Here is an 18,821-nt window from a genome sequence, read left to right as displayed (position 1 = left end):
CACCCGGTTTAGAAATCCGGCGCTGGGGAGGGCCCTACTTACAAAGGAGTATATGAATCTGGTTGAATATAAATATGGTTTCTAATGGCAGTCCCATAGGTAGAATTAGTCCTCTGATCTTTTAACTTTTCATTATTTTTATACTGTTACACTGTTAATCATATTACACTTATTTAGAATTTAGTTACCATTTACTTACATTCTTCCTATTTTGCTCTTGGTTATACAGACTGATTTTACTAAAGTGAATCAGCTGAAGCTATCCACACATACTAAATCTGTGAAAGCTGACCTGGTCTATGCAATTTTTGTGAATTATAATCAAAAGAAAGCCTGCAGAATGAAAAGCACCTCTTCTCCCATGACTTCCTTTAAATTCTGTGGTGATACAGATTTTTTTTTAATTGGCCAAAAACTTTGGCCCTGCCAATAACATGCTTTATAAATTCAGAAATCTATTTTATACAGCCCTTACACTATTGATCCAGCAATTCAGATCAGATTAAGATGGACATTTAATTATATTTTTTCCCATCCTGTATATTTTTTTTAATTAAAGCAATTCATGCATTTGATCTAAACTAATGTATTAAAATATGCAATCACAGGCTCTAAAAATCTCCTTAAGAAAATGTTTTGTTTCCCCCAAAAGTGAAAAGTTAAGACATATGTCCGTCTAGCGATAATTATCAACCCCCACCTTGCCTTCTCTTGCAGCCCCTCCTTTCTGGAGCAGCAACTGTGATATTTTAGGTTTGCACCTGCTGGGGATTTTACTGTGACCTGTACTCAGCAAATAACTGAAATGGTTGCCGTGCACTCCCATCTGCAAATGCGCACAAAAAGATGCCAGTGCCTCAGCAGAATGGTTATATAGCACACACTAATGCTAGCACCATACTTTTTATTTGTATCATTCTAATTGATTTTTTAAGTGGTATTTATACTGTTCTGTTGAATACAGCTCAGTATTCATGCAGCACCAAAATATAAAGTAATCTAAAAAGTATATTAAAATGACACGAGACATAACACGGGTGTTATTGCTACAATTTACAGTAAATTCAGACAATGCAATATACAGCAGAGCCATGAATCACCTATACAATATATTGTTATAAATAGCTTCTAGTCACTGGTGTCACATGATTCATTGAAACGTGTGTATAATATAATACAATATTATAAGAAATTATATTATATAAGAAATAATGGACCCCTTATTTGGATTTCAACTACCAGTATAAATATATGAAACGAGTATAGATTATGCTACTGTTGGGTAGAATGCCTATTTTATTCTTATATATACAACTGATTAGTTTTCATTTGGTTTCATCAACGTTCTAATCAATCTTCACTCCTCATATACCTGAATCTGAATCCTATCATCTTTTTTCCTTCAGAATATATATAAAAGAATGACTCTTCATCATAAAAAGGCTATCAAAATACTAATGAACTGCCTAATTTTGCCACAAATTAAATATTAAAGCTATTACTTAGCCCACTTCTTTAGAAACAGTCACAACTACAGTGAATAATAAATGCAGCTGCTAGACTCATAAACCTTACCAACTTAATCTGTCATAACACTCTGCCAATCTAATAGAAAAGTAGGTCCTTCCACTACCATTCAGGATAACATTTCAACTACTGACCTTAATGTTGGAAACAGTTCACAATGCTGTCCCACCCTGTATCTCTAAACTTATGTCCATAAGCATAACTACTTATTAAGCTCCTAAAAATCTACTAATTAACACCTTACTTGTTACCTCTTCACATACACTTCTGTACAGTTGCACAACTTCTCTGAAATTTCCTGAAACAACAATATTTTAAACACATTTCTTTGGGAATGTGGCCTAGTCAGCAATATAGCCGGACATGTCAGTGCAGAGCTCCTCTTGAAAAGGTCAGAGGGCCGGATCAAGATGGAGGTGCAAGGAATAATGTTGGAACTCCCTCCATGCAAGACAACGACTTGTGGGACACAACTTCCTCCACTCCGGTCAATTAATTAAGCACAGTTCTGGAGGTCAATATAAGACTGGTAAGCCTCCTGAAGCCCACAGAGGATTACCAACCAGAGATATTCTTGGAACAGCTTTTGCGTCGTAAGAAAAAAGGGGCCCATTAAATTCAAGAATACCAGTGTATGCTTCTACCCTAACTTTTCTATTTACATCAGTGTCAGACTGGCCCACAGGGATACGAGGAAAAGTCCCAGTGGGCCCAGGTGTCTGTGGGCCCTCCTGATTCTCACCATTTAGCCTAATCATGGTCATTTCCTGTTTCTCTGTGGGAACAAATCGGCTAAAAATAAAAAAGAAGAATAGATTATAGTACGTAAAGAAAAAAAAACTACGAAACTATAGAGGTTGAGTGAGAAGTGGATGAAAAATAGTTTGAATAGTGGGCCCACGGTCTAAGGTTTTCTGGTGGGCCTCTGGCATCCTAGTCTGACACTGATTTACATGCAAAAGCAGAGAGCAAATTTCTGGCCAAGAAATTGCTTTAGTGTCCCATAAGTGATACTATACCCAGCAAAGCTCTGCATCACCCATAATGGGAAAGCCACATTCTTCAAGTCCCCTGAAGACATGCACATGTGGCTTGAGACAAGGTACAACGCCCCAGCGTCTCCCAGAAGGCCATGAGTAACCTCATTCCTGATTACAACTTAGCCTTACCTACATGTCTGTCCACCAGATTGTGATCCTGATTTACTGGTTGCACCAAATTATTGTTTCTTCTGTGTTTATATTACCTGAAAAACTATGCTGAGGCTGTAACTTACATTTATCCATGGCAAGGCACACTTATACCCATGCTCAACCACAAGTGGTATGTCACATTGTGATAACATAGTGACCAGTCAACAATTATGGGTGATAGGGTGGAATAGTCGAGGCCTTAACAATAGAATCAAAAGAGCCATGGTATTTAATTATCTGAGACAGTGCTGTCCAACTGGCGGCCCGCGACCCCCCTCTGTGTGGCCCCCCACCTGTCTGGCTGCTTTGATGGCTTACTCTTGTGTAAGCTTTAAATGGTATCAGTACTGTGCTTAACTGCCCCCCTGCATGGTTCTCACCTCAGATTCAGGCTGTATTGTTTAAATATGTAATCCCCTGTGTTGTTCACACCTTTTAATCTCTGCATTGTTCACCCCCTGCAGTGTTCACACCTCAGGCTCAGGCTGTAATCACCCATATTGTTCCCCTGTTCAAACCTCAGGAGCAGTAGAAACCCACAAATAATCCCTGCACACTACAAAAAGAACATATACTGTGGTGGTACTTCAATTAAAAAGTTTTTTAATATATAGTTATTGTGCAGACTGTAGGAGCAGTGCCAGCATTGTGTCACTGTAGGCTGCCTGTGTGTGCCATACACACAGGCATCATAGGGCAAGCAGAGTATGGCACACACAGGCAGGGTAGGGAAGGCAGAGTATGGCACACACAGGGAGAGTATGGCACAAACCAGCCAAGAATGGCAAACACAGTGAAAGTATGGCACACGCAGGCAGGGTAGGGAAGGCAGAGTATGGCACACACAGGCAGGGTAGGAAAGGCAGAGTATGGCACACACAGGGAGAGTATGGCACAAACCAGCCAAGAATGGCAAACACAGTGAAAGTATGGCACACGCAGGCAGGGTAGGGAAGGCAGAGTATGGCACACACAGGCAGGGTAGGAAAGGCAGAGTATGGCACACACAGGCAGAGTATGGCACACACAGGCCAAGTATGGCACAAACCAGCCAAGAATGGCACACACAGTGAAAGTATGGCACGCAGGCAGGGTAGGGAAGGCAGAGTATGGCAAACACAGGCAGGGTAGGGAAGGCAGAGTATGGCACACAGGCTGGGTAGGGAAGGCAGAGTATGGCACACACAGGCAGGGTAGGGCAGAGTATGGCACACACAGGCAGGGTAGGACAGGCAGAGTATGGCAGGTTTTTGCTGTACTACAACCATTAATATGGGTATGGTCATGTGATAACATGGGTGTGGTTTCAAGTGGGTGCAGTTTCAAAAAAGGGAGTGGTCAAAACTGGCTTCCATTATCGGCCCTCCACCACGTAGGTCGGAAAAATTCCGGCCCTCGGTACAACAGAAGTTGGATAGCACTGATCTGAGATAATATGTCTTCAAGAAACCCATATAACTGGCATCAAGAGCCTGTCTCTGAAAAGCCCATGGGTGGGATGCTACATACTCAATATTCCAGGGGGTCACAATCCTCATTAGGAGATCTGTGCAATTTCAACTGGTCTCCATACAGCACACCCCCAGGGCAGATATCTATTCCTCAACTCTCACCCACTGCTGTTGCTAAATGTATATATACCACTCAATGCCCTCATAACCCTAGAGGAGTTAGCCATTTCCTTGCTTCCTAACCGCAAGGCACCAGGCCTAGATAAACTCCTGTCTGGCACAGATCAATACGGCTTTATGCTTGGAAACATACAAAGAATCTATGAGATCATACAGGCAACTATGACCAGGCAGAGGATTAGGATTTGGTCACGCTTTACACGGCCTTTGATGCAATCAAATGGTCTTTCCTCTGGGTGATCATGAAACAAATAGGTTTCAGGATCGGTACGGACTTAATACCATGGGTTAAATTGCTACACTCTTTCCCCAGGGCTAGAGTGGATACTGCTGGCTAGACATTTTTTTACAGGGGTGCCCCCCCCTCTTGTATGGCGGCTAAAATATGACTCAACAACTGGATTGAGGGACTCAAATTATACTCAGATTATATGGTTCTGTTCCTGAAAGACATCTCTCAGTATCTAGACAAGCCCTTATGGTAATTAATGAGATGGATCAGTACTCTGAGCTCCACATCAACTGAACACTGTGAACACTGCCCCCCCAAGCCACCCCTTGCTTATAGAACAACTTCAAGTACATGGGCATCCTTATCACTAGAAACATCTTAGACTTTCTGCCTAAAAACATCCACCTCCTTACAACCTACATGAGAGATTTGATGCAAACCTGAGGAAATTTACCTTTGTGAGTTAAAATAAACCTGGTGGAAATGATACTACTCCCTAAAGTCCTGTACATTGTTATGCACTTTCCTATATTCCTAGCACAAAAGCTATTTTGAGCAATCACTGCACATGTCCTTACTTTAGTCTGGAAGGGAACTAGACCCAGGCTCAGATCATCTATACTCAGAACCATACCACAGCTGGAGGCTTAGCCCTCCCCCTCTTCTACTTATAGTACATCTCCTCACAACTGATGCAACTCTCACACAGGTTCCATACGCAGAGTCAAAAGAGCACAAAACAAATGGGGTTTTGGCTGATGTCCCATGGAGAGATGTAGTCGCCAGCGATAGATCTCTGCTACTGCGGGCGACAAATCTCTCCAAAATGCCTCTCCACCGGCAACAATAGGAAACGCTGGTGGAAAGGCCTACATATCGTTTTGACTTTCCGAAGTTGCGTGCAAGAGGAAACTTTGTGCGACTTCAGAAAGCCGAAGCAATGCATAGGCTTTTCTACCAGTGATTCCTATTGTTGCTGGTGGAAAGGGTTTTTGGAGAGATTAGTCGCCCGTGGTAGCAGAGACCACACTAAGTACTCTACCCTTGAAATTAGCCTTGCATTACTAGCATTCAAACTGGATACACTAAAGGCCTGATATCCAAGCTATATAGGATATTCTTAAAACCTAACACCATGACACATACTGATCGCTCTAGAGCAGCTTGGCAGTAAAACATTGGGCAGATTGACCAGGAGGAGTGGGATGTGGCTCTTGAGTTTCCCAAGCACACTTTCCAGTACATAAGGGAACACAGCATCCAAACTTACATCCTACATAGAGCCTACCTAACCCCCCTTAAAACAACTTTTGTCAAAATACAGATACCATCTTCCCCAAATGCCACTCAAACTGCCCCCACTTCTAGCACTTAATGTGGACTGGTCCTTATTTATTACTGGAAGCAGGTAACCCAATTTATACACAATGTAATGGAATTTCCAGTCCAACTGGACCCCAAGGTGTGCCTTCTGCCCATTATCGAGGACCTCTGTCCTAACACATACACAAGAACAGTGATGGCTGAGCTGCTCTACTCTCTACAGACAACAAGCAAATGATTATCTGCGCAGCTCCCAACACTAACTAGTTGAATAGCTCTTTTAAATCAGGCACTCCCTTATAGAGGAATCACCTACAAGAACAGGAAATAGTGCAACACCCTAATTTCCCTACTTCCTGATCATGCCCATCCCTATATCTTGTGCCTCATCGTCCTTGCCTTTTATGAATCAGGCCTCATTAGCATCTGCATTTATCAGTATTTATATATAATCTGTATGTTCAGTACAGTTTAAATGCAGTTTCGAGTTGCCCATGAAACATTTTGTGAAGCAAATATAGGTTATTGCCATTGTTATTTCGAAAAGATTTTTTGATAAGTTTTCTGAATTTTGCAATCATTCATCTACAGCATTTTCCCCAGATCACTTTTTCATTTCTTTTCTCTTGATAGCTTATGCTTGTTATATTAAATACACCAGTCATAAAATACTTCACCAATAGACACTTCATCCTTAGTATGAATTTAAGTGAAAGTTCTCACCAAAGAATTGCTTTCCCAGTCTGTGTATCCCCACAAACATATCACATCCTGCAGTTCACCTAATACACAGGTGCAATATGAGGTCAGGTATAAGCATGTCTAACATGCAATGTACATTAAGAATATTTCACTTCTTGAATTTATTCCCTCCCATCAAGTGCCATGTGCAAAACCACATATTTAGAATTGCTGAAAGGTTCTGGGAAAAATGAGCCATATTTAGAACAAGCTTAGTTTAATGCCCTCCAACATTTGCTGAACTGCACCCCTCCCTGTTTGTCCCTATGTTGCTGGCCAATCAATATTTATATATATATATATAAATATGTTCTGGCAATATTCCATATAGAATATGTATTTATTTTGCTGCTATGTGCTTTGAAAAACTTTTGCTATTCTGAAATGTAAAAGAATAAAAAAAAATCCTGCAAACCCTGTACATGGTAAACCCAGAGTAAACCCAGGAATAGTCCTCTATTCTTCACCTCCTTCTTTCTGTGACCCTTTTACAGTAATTGTTGAAGCATTGTTGCTGATTTAAATAAAGTATAGTACACTCTGTGATTTTTAACAGTGCCTTAGATCATCCTTCCCTCCATGGGTTTTAGCAGGTGTCTGGAATCCTTCTTTAGACTTAATATATAAATCTGATTGAGGTTAATCTGTAGGGGCACTAACAGTGGGTTTGCTGGGCCAGGGGAAAGGGATTTATAGACAATAAGGGGGATACTTACAAAAGGACAGATTTTTTAGCACTAAAAGTCACAGAAAAAAGTCACAGGAACGTCAGTTCCAGTTTGGCAACCTTACCTTAACTGGTGAAAATATAAACCAAAGTCCTGCTAAGCAGCAATCTGTTGTATTCTGTGTCCTTGCTGTCACTGCAATTCAATTAACGCTTACATTTACTGTATCTACAGACTTATAGTTCATCTAACAATTAACGTGTAGTTAACATTTACAAAAACTGCAACAATTCTTATTTTTTTATTTTTAAATTTGAAAAAACTAATTTCCATGAATGTCTGACATTAACGTAAAAGTCTGAACGGAAAAAGTTGAGATTTACTATGCGTCAAAACAGCTATAAATCAGAATCCGACAATTTGACAGCTAAAACCTGAAGAGATCATGTAGACGTCAATGGTAGATGTCCCACCCCTTCCCTTCCCTGGAGGATCCTTATGTTGCATCAAAACTTTCGGATTTTTGATGCTTTCACAACTTTTTCAGTTCAGACTTTTAATTAAATGTCAGACATTCATTGAAATTAGTTTATTGAAATTAGCAGGAATGTGGTTTATATTTTCACCAGTTAAGGCCAGTCTAGAACTGACATTTAGGGATATATTTATCATGCTGTGTAAAAAGTGGAGTAAAAGATCACCGGTGATGTTGCTCATAGTAGCCAATCAGATGCTTTGCTTTGATTTTCTAACTGTTGGAATCTAATTGCTGATTGGTTGCCCTGGGCAACATCACTGGTAATGCTTCACTATACTTTTTACACAGCATGATAAATATACCCCTTACTGTATTGATCAGATACGTGATACCCTTTGTACCAGAATTCTATCATTATTAAGGAATCAACAATCATTAACTGACAAAGACTTCACATTTTTGTTTCTCTAGCTGGTTTCGATACTGAGATCAATGCTATTAATAATCTCATAGCCTGGTACACTGGTATCTCAATACTAGCTCCAAGTAATTATTTACCAGTTTGCCTGTTGGACAGTCTTCTTCTTATACAACTCATACTAATTCCTATGGCAATTTTAGGTAAATGCTGAACTCCTGAACAGTCAGTGGCGTAGCGAGGGGGGTGCCGAGGGGGCCATGGCCCACGGGCGGCGTATCAGAAGGGGCGGCGGCAATCACCATGATATTTAACGTACCCCCAACAGACCATCGGCGGCGGTTCCTTCTCTCTTATGGCGCGGCAACAGGCGCTTTTATAAGGTTGCGCCCGTGCGTATGACGTCACACGTCAGCGATGAGGCGCAACCTTATAGAAGCGCCTGTTGCCTGTAAGAGAGAAGGAGCCGCCGCCGATGGTCTGTTGGGGGTATGTACTATGGGGGAAATTGGGGGCACTGTGTGGGGGCTACTGTCTATGGGGAAATTGGGGCACTTTCCATGGGGGGAGCCAGGTCTTTGTGGGGTATTGTGTATGGGGGCACTTCCTATTGGGGGCACTGTGTATGGGGCAATTGGGGCTCTGTGTATGAGGGCACTTTCTATTGGGGGGCAAGGTCTTTGGGGGGTATTGTCTATGGGGACACTGTGTATGGGGCAATTGGGGCACTTCCTATTGGGGGCACTTTGTATGGGGCAATTGGGGGCACTGTTTATGGGGGCACTTTCTATTGGGGGAACTTTTTAAGAATAACTAAATAGAGGGGCGGCAAATTTCCGGTCGGCCCCAGGCGACAAAAGCCCACGCTACGCCACTGTGAACAGTTTAAACAAATTGAATAAAAACAAGAAAGTCATCATTATGTTGGGTTGACTTCAGCTTATTCTTCTGCTTTTTCTTATTCTTAGCGCCCCCCATTTTCTAAACGCTACTCCTCCTACAGTTTTAGGGGTACAACACCCAAACTCTCCACACTTCTTCACCCTATAGTAGAGCAGGTTGCTTGTGCTTTTCTAAGCAATCCCACCCCCCCGTCTTTTTGTGGCGCTGCTCCGAACACCCCAATTTTTCCACTGACATTAACAGGAAAGATTTTCAAACTGCTGCCAAACTTACAGCTTTGAAGCTACACCCCCCAAACTTGAATAACATAATCATGGGGTCACTCCGAATATAATAGAGTTTGTTGGATGACCCAAAGTGGGAGGGGCCAACAACAGCCAATCCAATTTCACCCATTGACTTAAAGGAGAAGGAAAGGGTTAAAAGTGCGACCCCCCCCCCCCCCCATAACTAGAAAGGCCTCATGTCCCTGTAGCTGATAGCTACCTTTTTTTTTTTACCTTGATAGCCTGTATATTGTCTGCACTCTCTCTGACTTTAATAAATGCTATATTTCGCCTATTGCGCCCGTCATGTTGGTTATTTAAATTAGTCCATGGCGCCACGTAAGGAAATGCGCATGCGCAAATCTTCTCCCTCCCCCTAGACGCGAGCACCACCTACTCTAACCATCCACAGCGCAAACACAGGCACGAGCTCTGTAGTAAGGCACGCTCACAGTATATGTAAAATGCTGGTCTCGGTGCAGGAGTGAGGCATTATGTGAATTTTCTTTACACAACTCAGCGTTTTTTCTTCCTGTTTGGCTTCTGATCATCTGAACAGGTGAAATATGGGGAGACTTAAGGGCACTATTGATAAAACTGAAGGTATGCCTGCAGCTTGAGATTAACTCTTTATTAGCCTTTCCTTCTTCTTTAAATGTGGAAATTGAAACTGCTGCCAATCTTACAGCTTTGAGGCTACACTCCCCAAACTTTAATCACATAGTCATGGGGTCAGCCTAAATGAAAATATGACTGTTGGATGCCCAAAAGTGGGCGGAGCTGTGAACAGCCAATCAGATTTTACCTATTGACTTGGCAGAAATCCAACCTGCTGTCATTCTCACAGTAATAACACCGGGGTCCCCAAACTTTGCAGGGTTAGGCACCAGGTAATTGTGGTCCAAGGTTAGAAAAAGTGGGCAGAGCCACCAACAGCCAATCAGATTTTACCTATAGACTTTCAATGGGGAAATTCAACCTGCTGCCATTCTTACATTCTTACAGTATTAACACCCAGGTCCCCAAACTTTTCACAGTTGGTCACAAGGGGACTGCAGTTTTAGGTTTGAAAATCAGATTTCACCAAATGAATTTTATTGGTTTGATGCCAGGGTTCCCAAACTTTGCACATACATGGCTCAGAAAAAGTGGGCAGGGCCGCCATAAAGCCAATCACATTTCTTTCATTGATTTCAGTGGGGAAATTTTAACTGCTGCCATTCTCACATGTTTAATGTCAGGGTCCCCAAACTTTGTACAGTTTGTGACTATGTTCCAAGTTTAGAAAAGCAGGCAAGGCCAACAACAGCCAATCAGATTTCACCTGTAGACTCCATACGTTTAAATTTAAACTGCTGACATTCTTTAAATATTAATACTAAGGTTCCCAAACTTTGAGCTAGTCACCAGGTAACTGCGGTTTAGAGTTAGAAAAAGTGAGTGGAGCCACCAACAGCCAATCAGATTTTAACTATTGATTTTCAATGGGGTGATTCAACCTGCTGCCATTCTCACAGTATTAACACCAGGGTCACTAGGGGACTGCATTTTTAGGTTTTAAAGAGTGGGTGGAGCCACCAACAGCCACAGACTTCACTTATTGAATTTTTTCGGTTTAAATTTAAAATGCTGCCTTTTTCACACTCTTTATGTCACAGTCACTGACTGACTACATATTCAGGTTTAGAAAAAGTGGGTGGGGCCATCAGTCAATCCATTTCCACTCATTAAATTTCTTTGGTTTATATTTAAACTGATGCCATTATTTAAGTATTAATTCCAGGGTTGCTAAACTTTCCAAAGTTAGTCACTGGATATTTGCCGTTCAACATTAGAAAAAAGTGGGCATAGCCACAAACAGCCAATCACATTTCACCTATTTACTTTCAATGGTGAAGTGTAAAATGTTGTCAGTTTCACAATTTTTATGCCTGACCCAAACTTTCCCACAAAGTTGATCACTGGGGGACTCCAGTTCAAAAATAGGAAAAGTGTGTTGGGCCACTAACAGTCAATCAGATTTCATCCACTGAATTTTATTGGTTTAAATTTAAAATGCTGCCATTGTCACACAATTTATGCCAGGGTGCCCACTGTTTGTCACTGGGTGACTACGACTCAAGGTTAGTAAAAGTGGGCACACCCACCAACCACCAATTACAATTTACCTATCGACTTTTATTGGTTTCAATTTTAACTGCTGCCGTTCTTTAACTATTAATCCTAGGGTCCCTAAACTCTGCAGAGTTAGTCACTGGGAACTGCAGTTCCAGGTTAGAAAAAGTGGGTGGAGCCACCAACCACCAATCAGATGTCACTCATTGACTTTCAGTGGGGAAATTCAAATTGCTGCCATTCAGACACTATTAAAACCAGGGTCCCCAAACATTGCACAGTGGTTTTTACTATATAACTGTGGTCCAAAGTTAGAAAAAAGTGGGAGGAGCCACCAACCACCAATCAGATGTCACTCATTGACTTTCAGTGGGGAAATTTAAATTGCTGCTATTCAGATACTAATAAAACCAGGGTCCCCAAACGTTGCACGGCGGTTTTTACTATATAACTGTGGTCCAAAGTTAGAAAAAAGGGGGCAGAGCCAACAAATCAGATTTCATTCAGTGACTTCACGTTTTTTAAACCAACATGAAGTTTGTTCTCAAACTTCCCTTTATTGTTTTATTTGTTGCCACTAAAATAAATGCAATGCTTTACCATCTTACATAGATGTATTCAGAATATTCGTTAGCCAGAAAATAAAAGATGAAAACAACAACTATACCTACTGACAAAGTCTGTTTGTTAATAACGTGTTAGAAAATGTCACAGGTAGAGCCCAGAAAGATAATTGCAGAAGTTTTTAAAATAAATGGCTGGAAAACCGAATACTTACTTGGGGTTATTCATTGTGCTATAAACAGGCACAAATATACAAATAAACAGGCACTGCATATAAATAGTTGTGACCAGTTAAGACAATATGCTATATGAGAAACCCTACATTTTTAAAAGGTGGCTCATCTTTAAGTTAATTTTGACTAGTTAGTAGAATGGTCAATTCTAGGCAACTTTTTAAATGGGTTTTCATTTTATTTATAGTTTTTGAACTATTTGCCTTTCTTCTGACTCTTTCCAGTTTTCAAATGGGGGTGCAGCCAAAAAACAATTGCTCTGTGAGACTACAATTTTATTATTGTTACTTTTTTGCTACTTTTTTGTTACCTTATCTTTCTGACCCTATTCTATTCATATTCCAGTCTCTTATTTAAACCACTGTTTGGTTGCTAAAGTGCTAATTTGTACCGTAGCAACCAAATAGCTGCTGCAATTCCAAACAGGACACTGCTGAACAAAAAGAGAAATGATACCCCCCCCCACAAAATAATATAAAAAAGGTCAATTGAATCTGAATTTTATAAACAATCGATGTCTTAATGAACTGGAGGGATACCTCTCCCCCCCTCTCTTTTTTTTCTCTTTTCTTTCTTACCTCTTTTCTTTCCCTAATTCTTCCCTTTCTCTTATGACATAGTATAATTGATCATATGCATATTACTGATATGGACTCCAGCAATTTTTATTTTTTCTGATTTGTTGCTCTGTTTCTTTTATATTTGAAAATCAATTAAAAAAAATAAAAGGCCAATTGCAAATTGTCATAATTATAAGTCTCTACGTTATACTAAAAGTCAATGAAAGGTGACCTCACCCTTACCAATTAATGGAAATAAAAGTATATATAAAAAATAGGAATTTATGAATACCTCAGTTATCATCTGGCATGCTGTGATATTTGGAAACTCTGCATTGTTCCCCCAAATAGTTGCATTAAAAAAAGAAGCACATTGTCCTAGATTACCACTGTTTCCATCATTGGGTTATTCAATACAAGAAGCCCAGCCCTTGTTATTCAAGTTCTTCAGTATTTATAATTTGTAAAAAAAAAAAAAAAAAAAAAAAAACAATACAAAGGGTATACATCACTATTGGATGCTGGTTGTCAGACCTGGACTGGCTATCTGTGGATCCAGGCAAATGCCAGAGGGGCTGCTGTAAGATGCCATAGACACAGTCACTATTTATTGGGTCTTTGTGGACTGTGTGGGCCTCTGTGTACTTGAAATGCCAGGGCCTATTTTGAATGTCAATGGGAGCCTGCTGGTTGTGCTAGCAATACCTAGAGCAATAGGGTTGCCACCTTTTTTATCCTATTAATAACACTAGTATAAAACAACAATAGTGCAACCCTATATTTTTATTACAAGAAAATTTATCCAAACACTGTAAAATAGGAATAATCAAAATATGTTGAATATCAAGTTGGTTGGTTTTTTTCCACCAATGTACTTATGGGCAAGGCATACGCCTGCTATAGTACAAACAATGAATACCTTTGCCCACAGAAGAAGAGTTTCTTAACTATTTCAAGTTAACAGAGAAAAATATAACATAAAAGTGACAGCCTGACCAGTTGGTGTACTCATTAGCAATAAACTGGTCCGTCACTGCAATTGTAACAAAACCAGTTTTTGCATGTGTTGATCTAAATAACCCCTACTGAGCAACCTCAACTGTTCAAACAGTTGTGCTTATTCCAAGTGTAAAAGTGACTACAGGAGGGTTTTCTAAAATGACAGATTTGAATAACCCCCCTTACTAAGTTTGGTTAGAGATCTGAAAATTTCAGCTGAATTTCTTAAGCCTTTCCAGCCAGTAATTTTTATGTCAAAGACAATAAGGCGTTTGCTACTTTTGTTGAGTAAAGAAACCATTTATTAGAAACAGATAGAAAGTAGTAAGTAAAATTTAGAGTCAAGATAATCAAATATAATTATGGTCTGTTCTAACAGAACATTTGCGATAGGAGAAAATGCATGTTTGCTGATACAAAGTCATTCTGCCATTTATTTAAGAAATTCAATATTAAGGCTGTCTGAACAAAATGTATTGTGAAAAATCTGTTCCTAGGGGTGTGAGGATTGGTTTGGCAATTTTCAAAGTGCTCTGAATGTGTGTGCCCGGCAGCTTGCAAAACAAACTAAGTGGTCAAGGGGTGAAGTAATGTAAACCAGCTATAATGTAGCACTTCCTGCAAAGTGAAAGAAACATTTGGCTGCTAAAACAGTTGTTTTGGGCCATCATTTCAACAAAGCACATTGCTCATGATTACCAAATGGAATATATCACTTTCTTGTATTGATTACACTAACTCTGATTTAAACTGTATGTTAGAAAGTCTGTGCGGGCCTTTTAAAAACAAAATCAGTAACAGTAACTATGTGGGCATGCATAAGATCATAAAAATGCATAATACTGAAGGAAAGCACCATATGATAACATGACATGTCTATGTGCATAAAGAACAGATATTGTTTAAAGTTGCCTGCTAATATATAACTCAAAAAAATGTTCACTGGTTTTAAAGCTATTCTTAAATATAATTGATGCTAAAAGCAGTGTTTCATTGTACCTTTCTACCCTGCTGGTTCTGACTCTATAAACAACGCAGCAGAAAGAATCTCTCCACCAACCATAATTCCAATCCCCACAAAGCCTTGAATGCAAACAATAGTCAGAACCAGCGGTAGTGAGAATAGAATAAACAGACAAATTCATGATGCTTTACCAGTGTGCAGTGTATGCTGAAAAAGTTATTTTAATGCCAATAAAGTATCCACCTTCAAGATGATCATATAAAATAGGCTAATCACAATTACAACATGCAATGTCAACAAATATTACAAAAGACAATTTTGTTAATTTTGGTTAGAGAAAACAGAATACAGTGGGAAAAAGCCAATAATTTGGCTAAGAGTGCTGAAATAATTTAAAGGGGAACTGCCATTATAATAACATTTCAGTAAACTGTACTGATGTTTAATAAATATATTCCACATATGGAGGAAGAAAGAATAGGGAAAATACCTAAACTAGTAGGCCTGCATACTGTAAGAGAAGAAAACTTTTGGACTTTTGGCCATATACCTTTTGATAGCTATATATCAGTCTATATGCACTTTATGGCTGGATGTTTATAGCCCCTGTTTTAAAGGTCAAGCTCTGTTCTCATCCCAAGGTACAGCTAAAAATGCCCCAGTGATAAATAAGTCATGGTAGCTCTTTTGTCCACATATTTTTCACTGTCTTTTTCCATAACTGGCCACCTGCGGGAGATCCTCTCTACCTGCAATATGTTCAGTTCTTAATTATCTCTTTGGCCTATATTCCCTTCCTTTGGGGTTTTCTTCATATGCCAAGGTGGCTACACAGCAGGGATCCATTTACAACAATATAAATGCAAAGAATATGCATTTTTTATATTTGTCTAATTTCTGGTGGCATGGATATAATCCATTATGCTTCAGTAAAAAACAATAGAAAATCACTTGACAAAGTATTACCATCACCACAATATGTAAATGCAAGTAAGAATGCATTCCTATTCAAGTGAGTTCTGTATGTGTATAGTTCTCTCTATTGCTGTTTATAACAGACTGCTCGATCTCCAGAGCTGCACTTTTTCCCAGAGCATGCAGGCCATGCCAGTGACCAGTTAATATATCAATCTTCTGTTTATTCATTATTTGACAAGAGATAGGTATGCAGATAGTTCAAAGTTACAGAAAAACATCTCCACTAGACTCCATTGTAAGCAAATATTTAAAAATATTAAAGGTGGTTTACTTTTACACTGTAATAATAAAACTCTACCTTGTACCAAACAAAGATATAACCTTATCAGAGGCAAAACAATCCTATTGGGTTTAATTAATGTTTTTTTAAGATGGATATGCAAATTACAGAAAGATCCCTAAAGGTGGCCATACACGGGTTGATTTCAGCTGCTGATATCGGGCCCTAGGGCCAAACGATCGAGTGAGCCTGATATCGCCCACCTGTAGGTGGGCATATCGGGAGAAGATCCGCTCACTTGGCGATCTAGCCAAATGAGTGGATCTTACAGTGTATGGCCAGCTTTATCCAGAAAAGCCCTAATCCCTGAGAATTCTGGATAATAGGTCCCATACCCGTACCTCGAAAATAGTAATTGAATTGATTACTGAACTGATTGAACTGGACTGAAAAATGGAAGGCAATCAAATATCTATAAATCTGTCCCTAAAAATACAGGGTACATTATTTGTAGAAGATGCGGTTACATTGTCACATCTGTACATGTGCCATGTAACTTGCTTTCACTCGGGCATACTCCACAGACATCAGTGGAACTGTACCACTCACCACTTTTCATCTCTAAGTAAGGGAGCCAGGCTTGTGACTCAAATAATATGGGGACTCCTTTTCATATGTATTGAACACTTTAAGGAAAATAAACCTTTTTATAAAACAAGGACAATATAGGATTTACTTATTAACAGCATAACTTGGTTTTTAAATGACATCCAAAAGCTCAGCGAATTCATTTTCTACTTAATCCCCCATACAGGCCAATTAGAATGTGAATGTTAAATACAATGACCAGTCCCATGAAGAAACCATACACTAACTACTTAACCAACCAGCATGAGTGCATGGGTCTATTATAAGACATGCATTCATTAGATATCCAGTCACATACAAACGTCAAATAGGGCGTTCAGTTATACACGCAGCAAAGTTCACATGCTATCAAATAAGCAGTTTAAATCCACGCCTAACATCAGCTGCATTCATTTTTTGATTAAAGCAATAAATCTTCTCATTTGCAGCGATCCAGAGATCTGGAATTATTAACTATGAAACACCTTTCGAGGCCAACCACCTCCAAAGGTTATCTGTAATGTACTGTATCACAAACTGCAGTTTTAACTACTCATCAGTACAGTTCATAACATATTTGGGGTGATTATATATAATGTGGCATATTCTAAAAACGATATTCCATTAAACATTCAGCCAATAACCATATCACTAATAATTATTAAGGGCCACAGAAGTTGTTGATATGCTTTTGTGGGCATGAAGGCTGCCATACTGCTTGCATCAGCAGCTATTTATGATCATTAGGGGGGGCAGTTCATTACAATATCTGTGGTTCCTGCAAGCAAGACAAACCCATGCCTTAATATTATATGAACACTTATAGATGTAGATGCTTAAATAGGTGATACGCTATATATAAATTGCATTTTGAACAGTAACCTAAATATACAGCTAATTCTGCCTAAATTCTATTTTTGGGGAAATGATTGCGGTTGGCCAGACAGTCCCTGGAGTACATAAGTGAATAGGCTGTTTCCCTGACATAATTAATAATAGCAAATTGTATCCCTCTTAATAATATTACATACTGCTTTTAACGCATTCTATGTAGATCTAATATAGTTTGTTTATAGGAAATAGCAGAATGTTAATGCTACATACAGAAGGAAAAAGTAAAAAATAGCAATTTATATTATGGGGGCAGAGGGATATATAACTGTGTATTTTACAGAAAGGCAAAGTGAGAGCTGTGTATGTTATCTAAAGGAGGACAGGGTGAGAGACAGCTGTTTATGCTATATAGAGGATGCAGAGTAAGAGATAGCCATGTATCTTATAGAAAAAGGGCAAAGGAAGAGAGAAAAGGAGCACAGTAAGAGTGATGTATTATTTATACATGTATACATACACGCAAAATTTCAAACATTACAATGTTTGCGGTCCAGTTCCCCCGTAACTCGATGAAATACACAAGGTGACTTAAGATCAAATAACTGTGCTAAAAAGACTGCTGCTATTTGCTTAACAGTCATTTTTTGTCTGTATTTCCCTTTTGGTCCCTGTCATTCACACACCCCCCCCCCCCCCCCCCGACACTTAAAACTCTTTCCTCCCCCCCAGCTTAGGCTGACGCTGTAGTTGACTGAGCTCAACAGGTGTATTGCTGGTGACACAGATCTCTCAGCCCTGCCTTTTATGCAACATTCGGCACAAATACAAATCGGGATTTAACTCTTGCAAGGACATTGTCTGGGAAATGCATAAAACATGAGTGCATAACTGAGTGCACACTCACCGTCCTGAGAAACTGGATCTCCTCCTCACCCTCACCTCCTTCAGCCATCGTGCCCCCCCCACTAAGGTTTGCGGTTGTCCTTGTTCCTGGGTGAAATCAGTCTGTGTGGATATGGGGGAAGAGAGAGAGAGACAGAGGCACACATACACAGAGTGCTCCGCTCCCCTCTGCCTGAACAGACACACTCAGAAAGATGCAGCCTGAGATATCCTCGTGCCCCCTCCTCTGCACAATGATTGGAGGGAACTGTGACAAAATGCCAAATGGCAACACAGGGGACGGCAAAGAGGGGAGGGGAGAGGTAAGTGTGCAAGGAAAATAATCACAGAACATAAAACTACATTCAGAGATTTAGGGAAAGAGGGCAAGTTTGAAAAATAGCCTTCCAATCTTGATCAGTCTGGTTTGGTTATTAGACAGAAAAAAACACAAATACTCAGATT

General features: G+C 39.8%; 1 protein-coding gene across 7 annotated transcripts in view; it reads right to left on the bottom strand.

Annotated features, from left to right (window-relative positions):
* The window catches only part of ryr1 (ryanodine receptor 1 (skeletal)), a 114,304-nt gene extending 95,564 nt beyond the window's left edge, over positions 1–18,740 (bottom strand). For all 7 annotated transcript variants that reach the window (XM_004917103.2, XM_004917106.2, XM_012969015.2 and 4 more), the window contains exon 1: positions 18,379–18,740. In XM_004917103.2, the coding sequence (XP_004917160.1) occupies positions 18,379–18,426 (48 nt within the window). In that variant the 5' untranslated portion in view covers positions 18,427–18,740. The remainder of the gene's footprint in view (positions 1–18,378) is intronic.
* Positions 18,741–18,821: the final 81 nt, after the last annotated feature.

This window comes from Xenopus tropicalis, chromosome 8 (genome assembly GCF_000004195.4).
Source record: "Xenopus tropicalis strain Nigerian chromosome 8, UCB_Xtro_10.0, whole genome shotgun sequence".
Classification (NCBI taxonomy): domain Eukaryota; kingdom Metazoa; phylum Chordata; class Amphibia; order Anura; family Pipidae; genus Xenopus; species Xenopus tropicalis.
The sequence above is the reverse complement of the archived record's forward strand: the minus strand, read 5'-3'. Positions and strand labels throughout refer to the sequence as shown.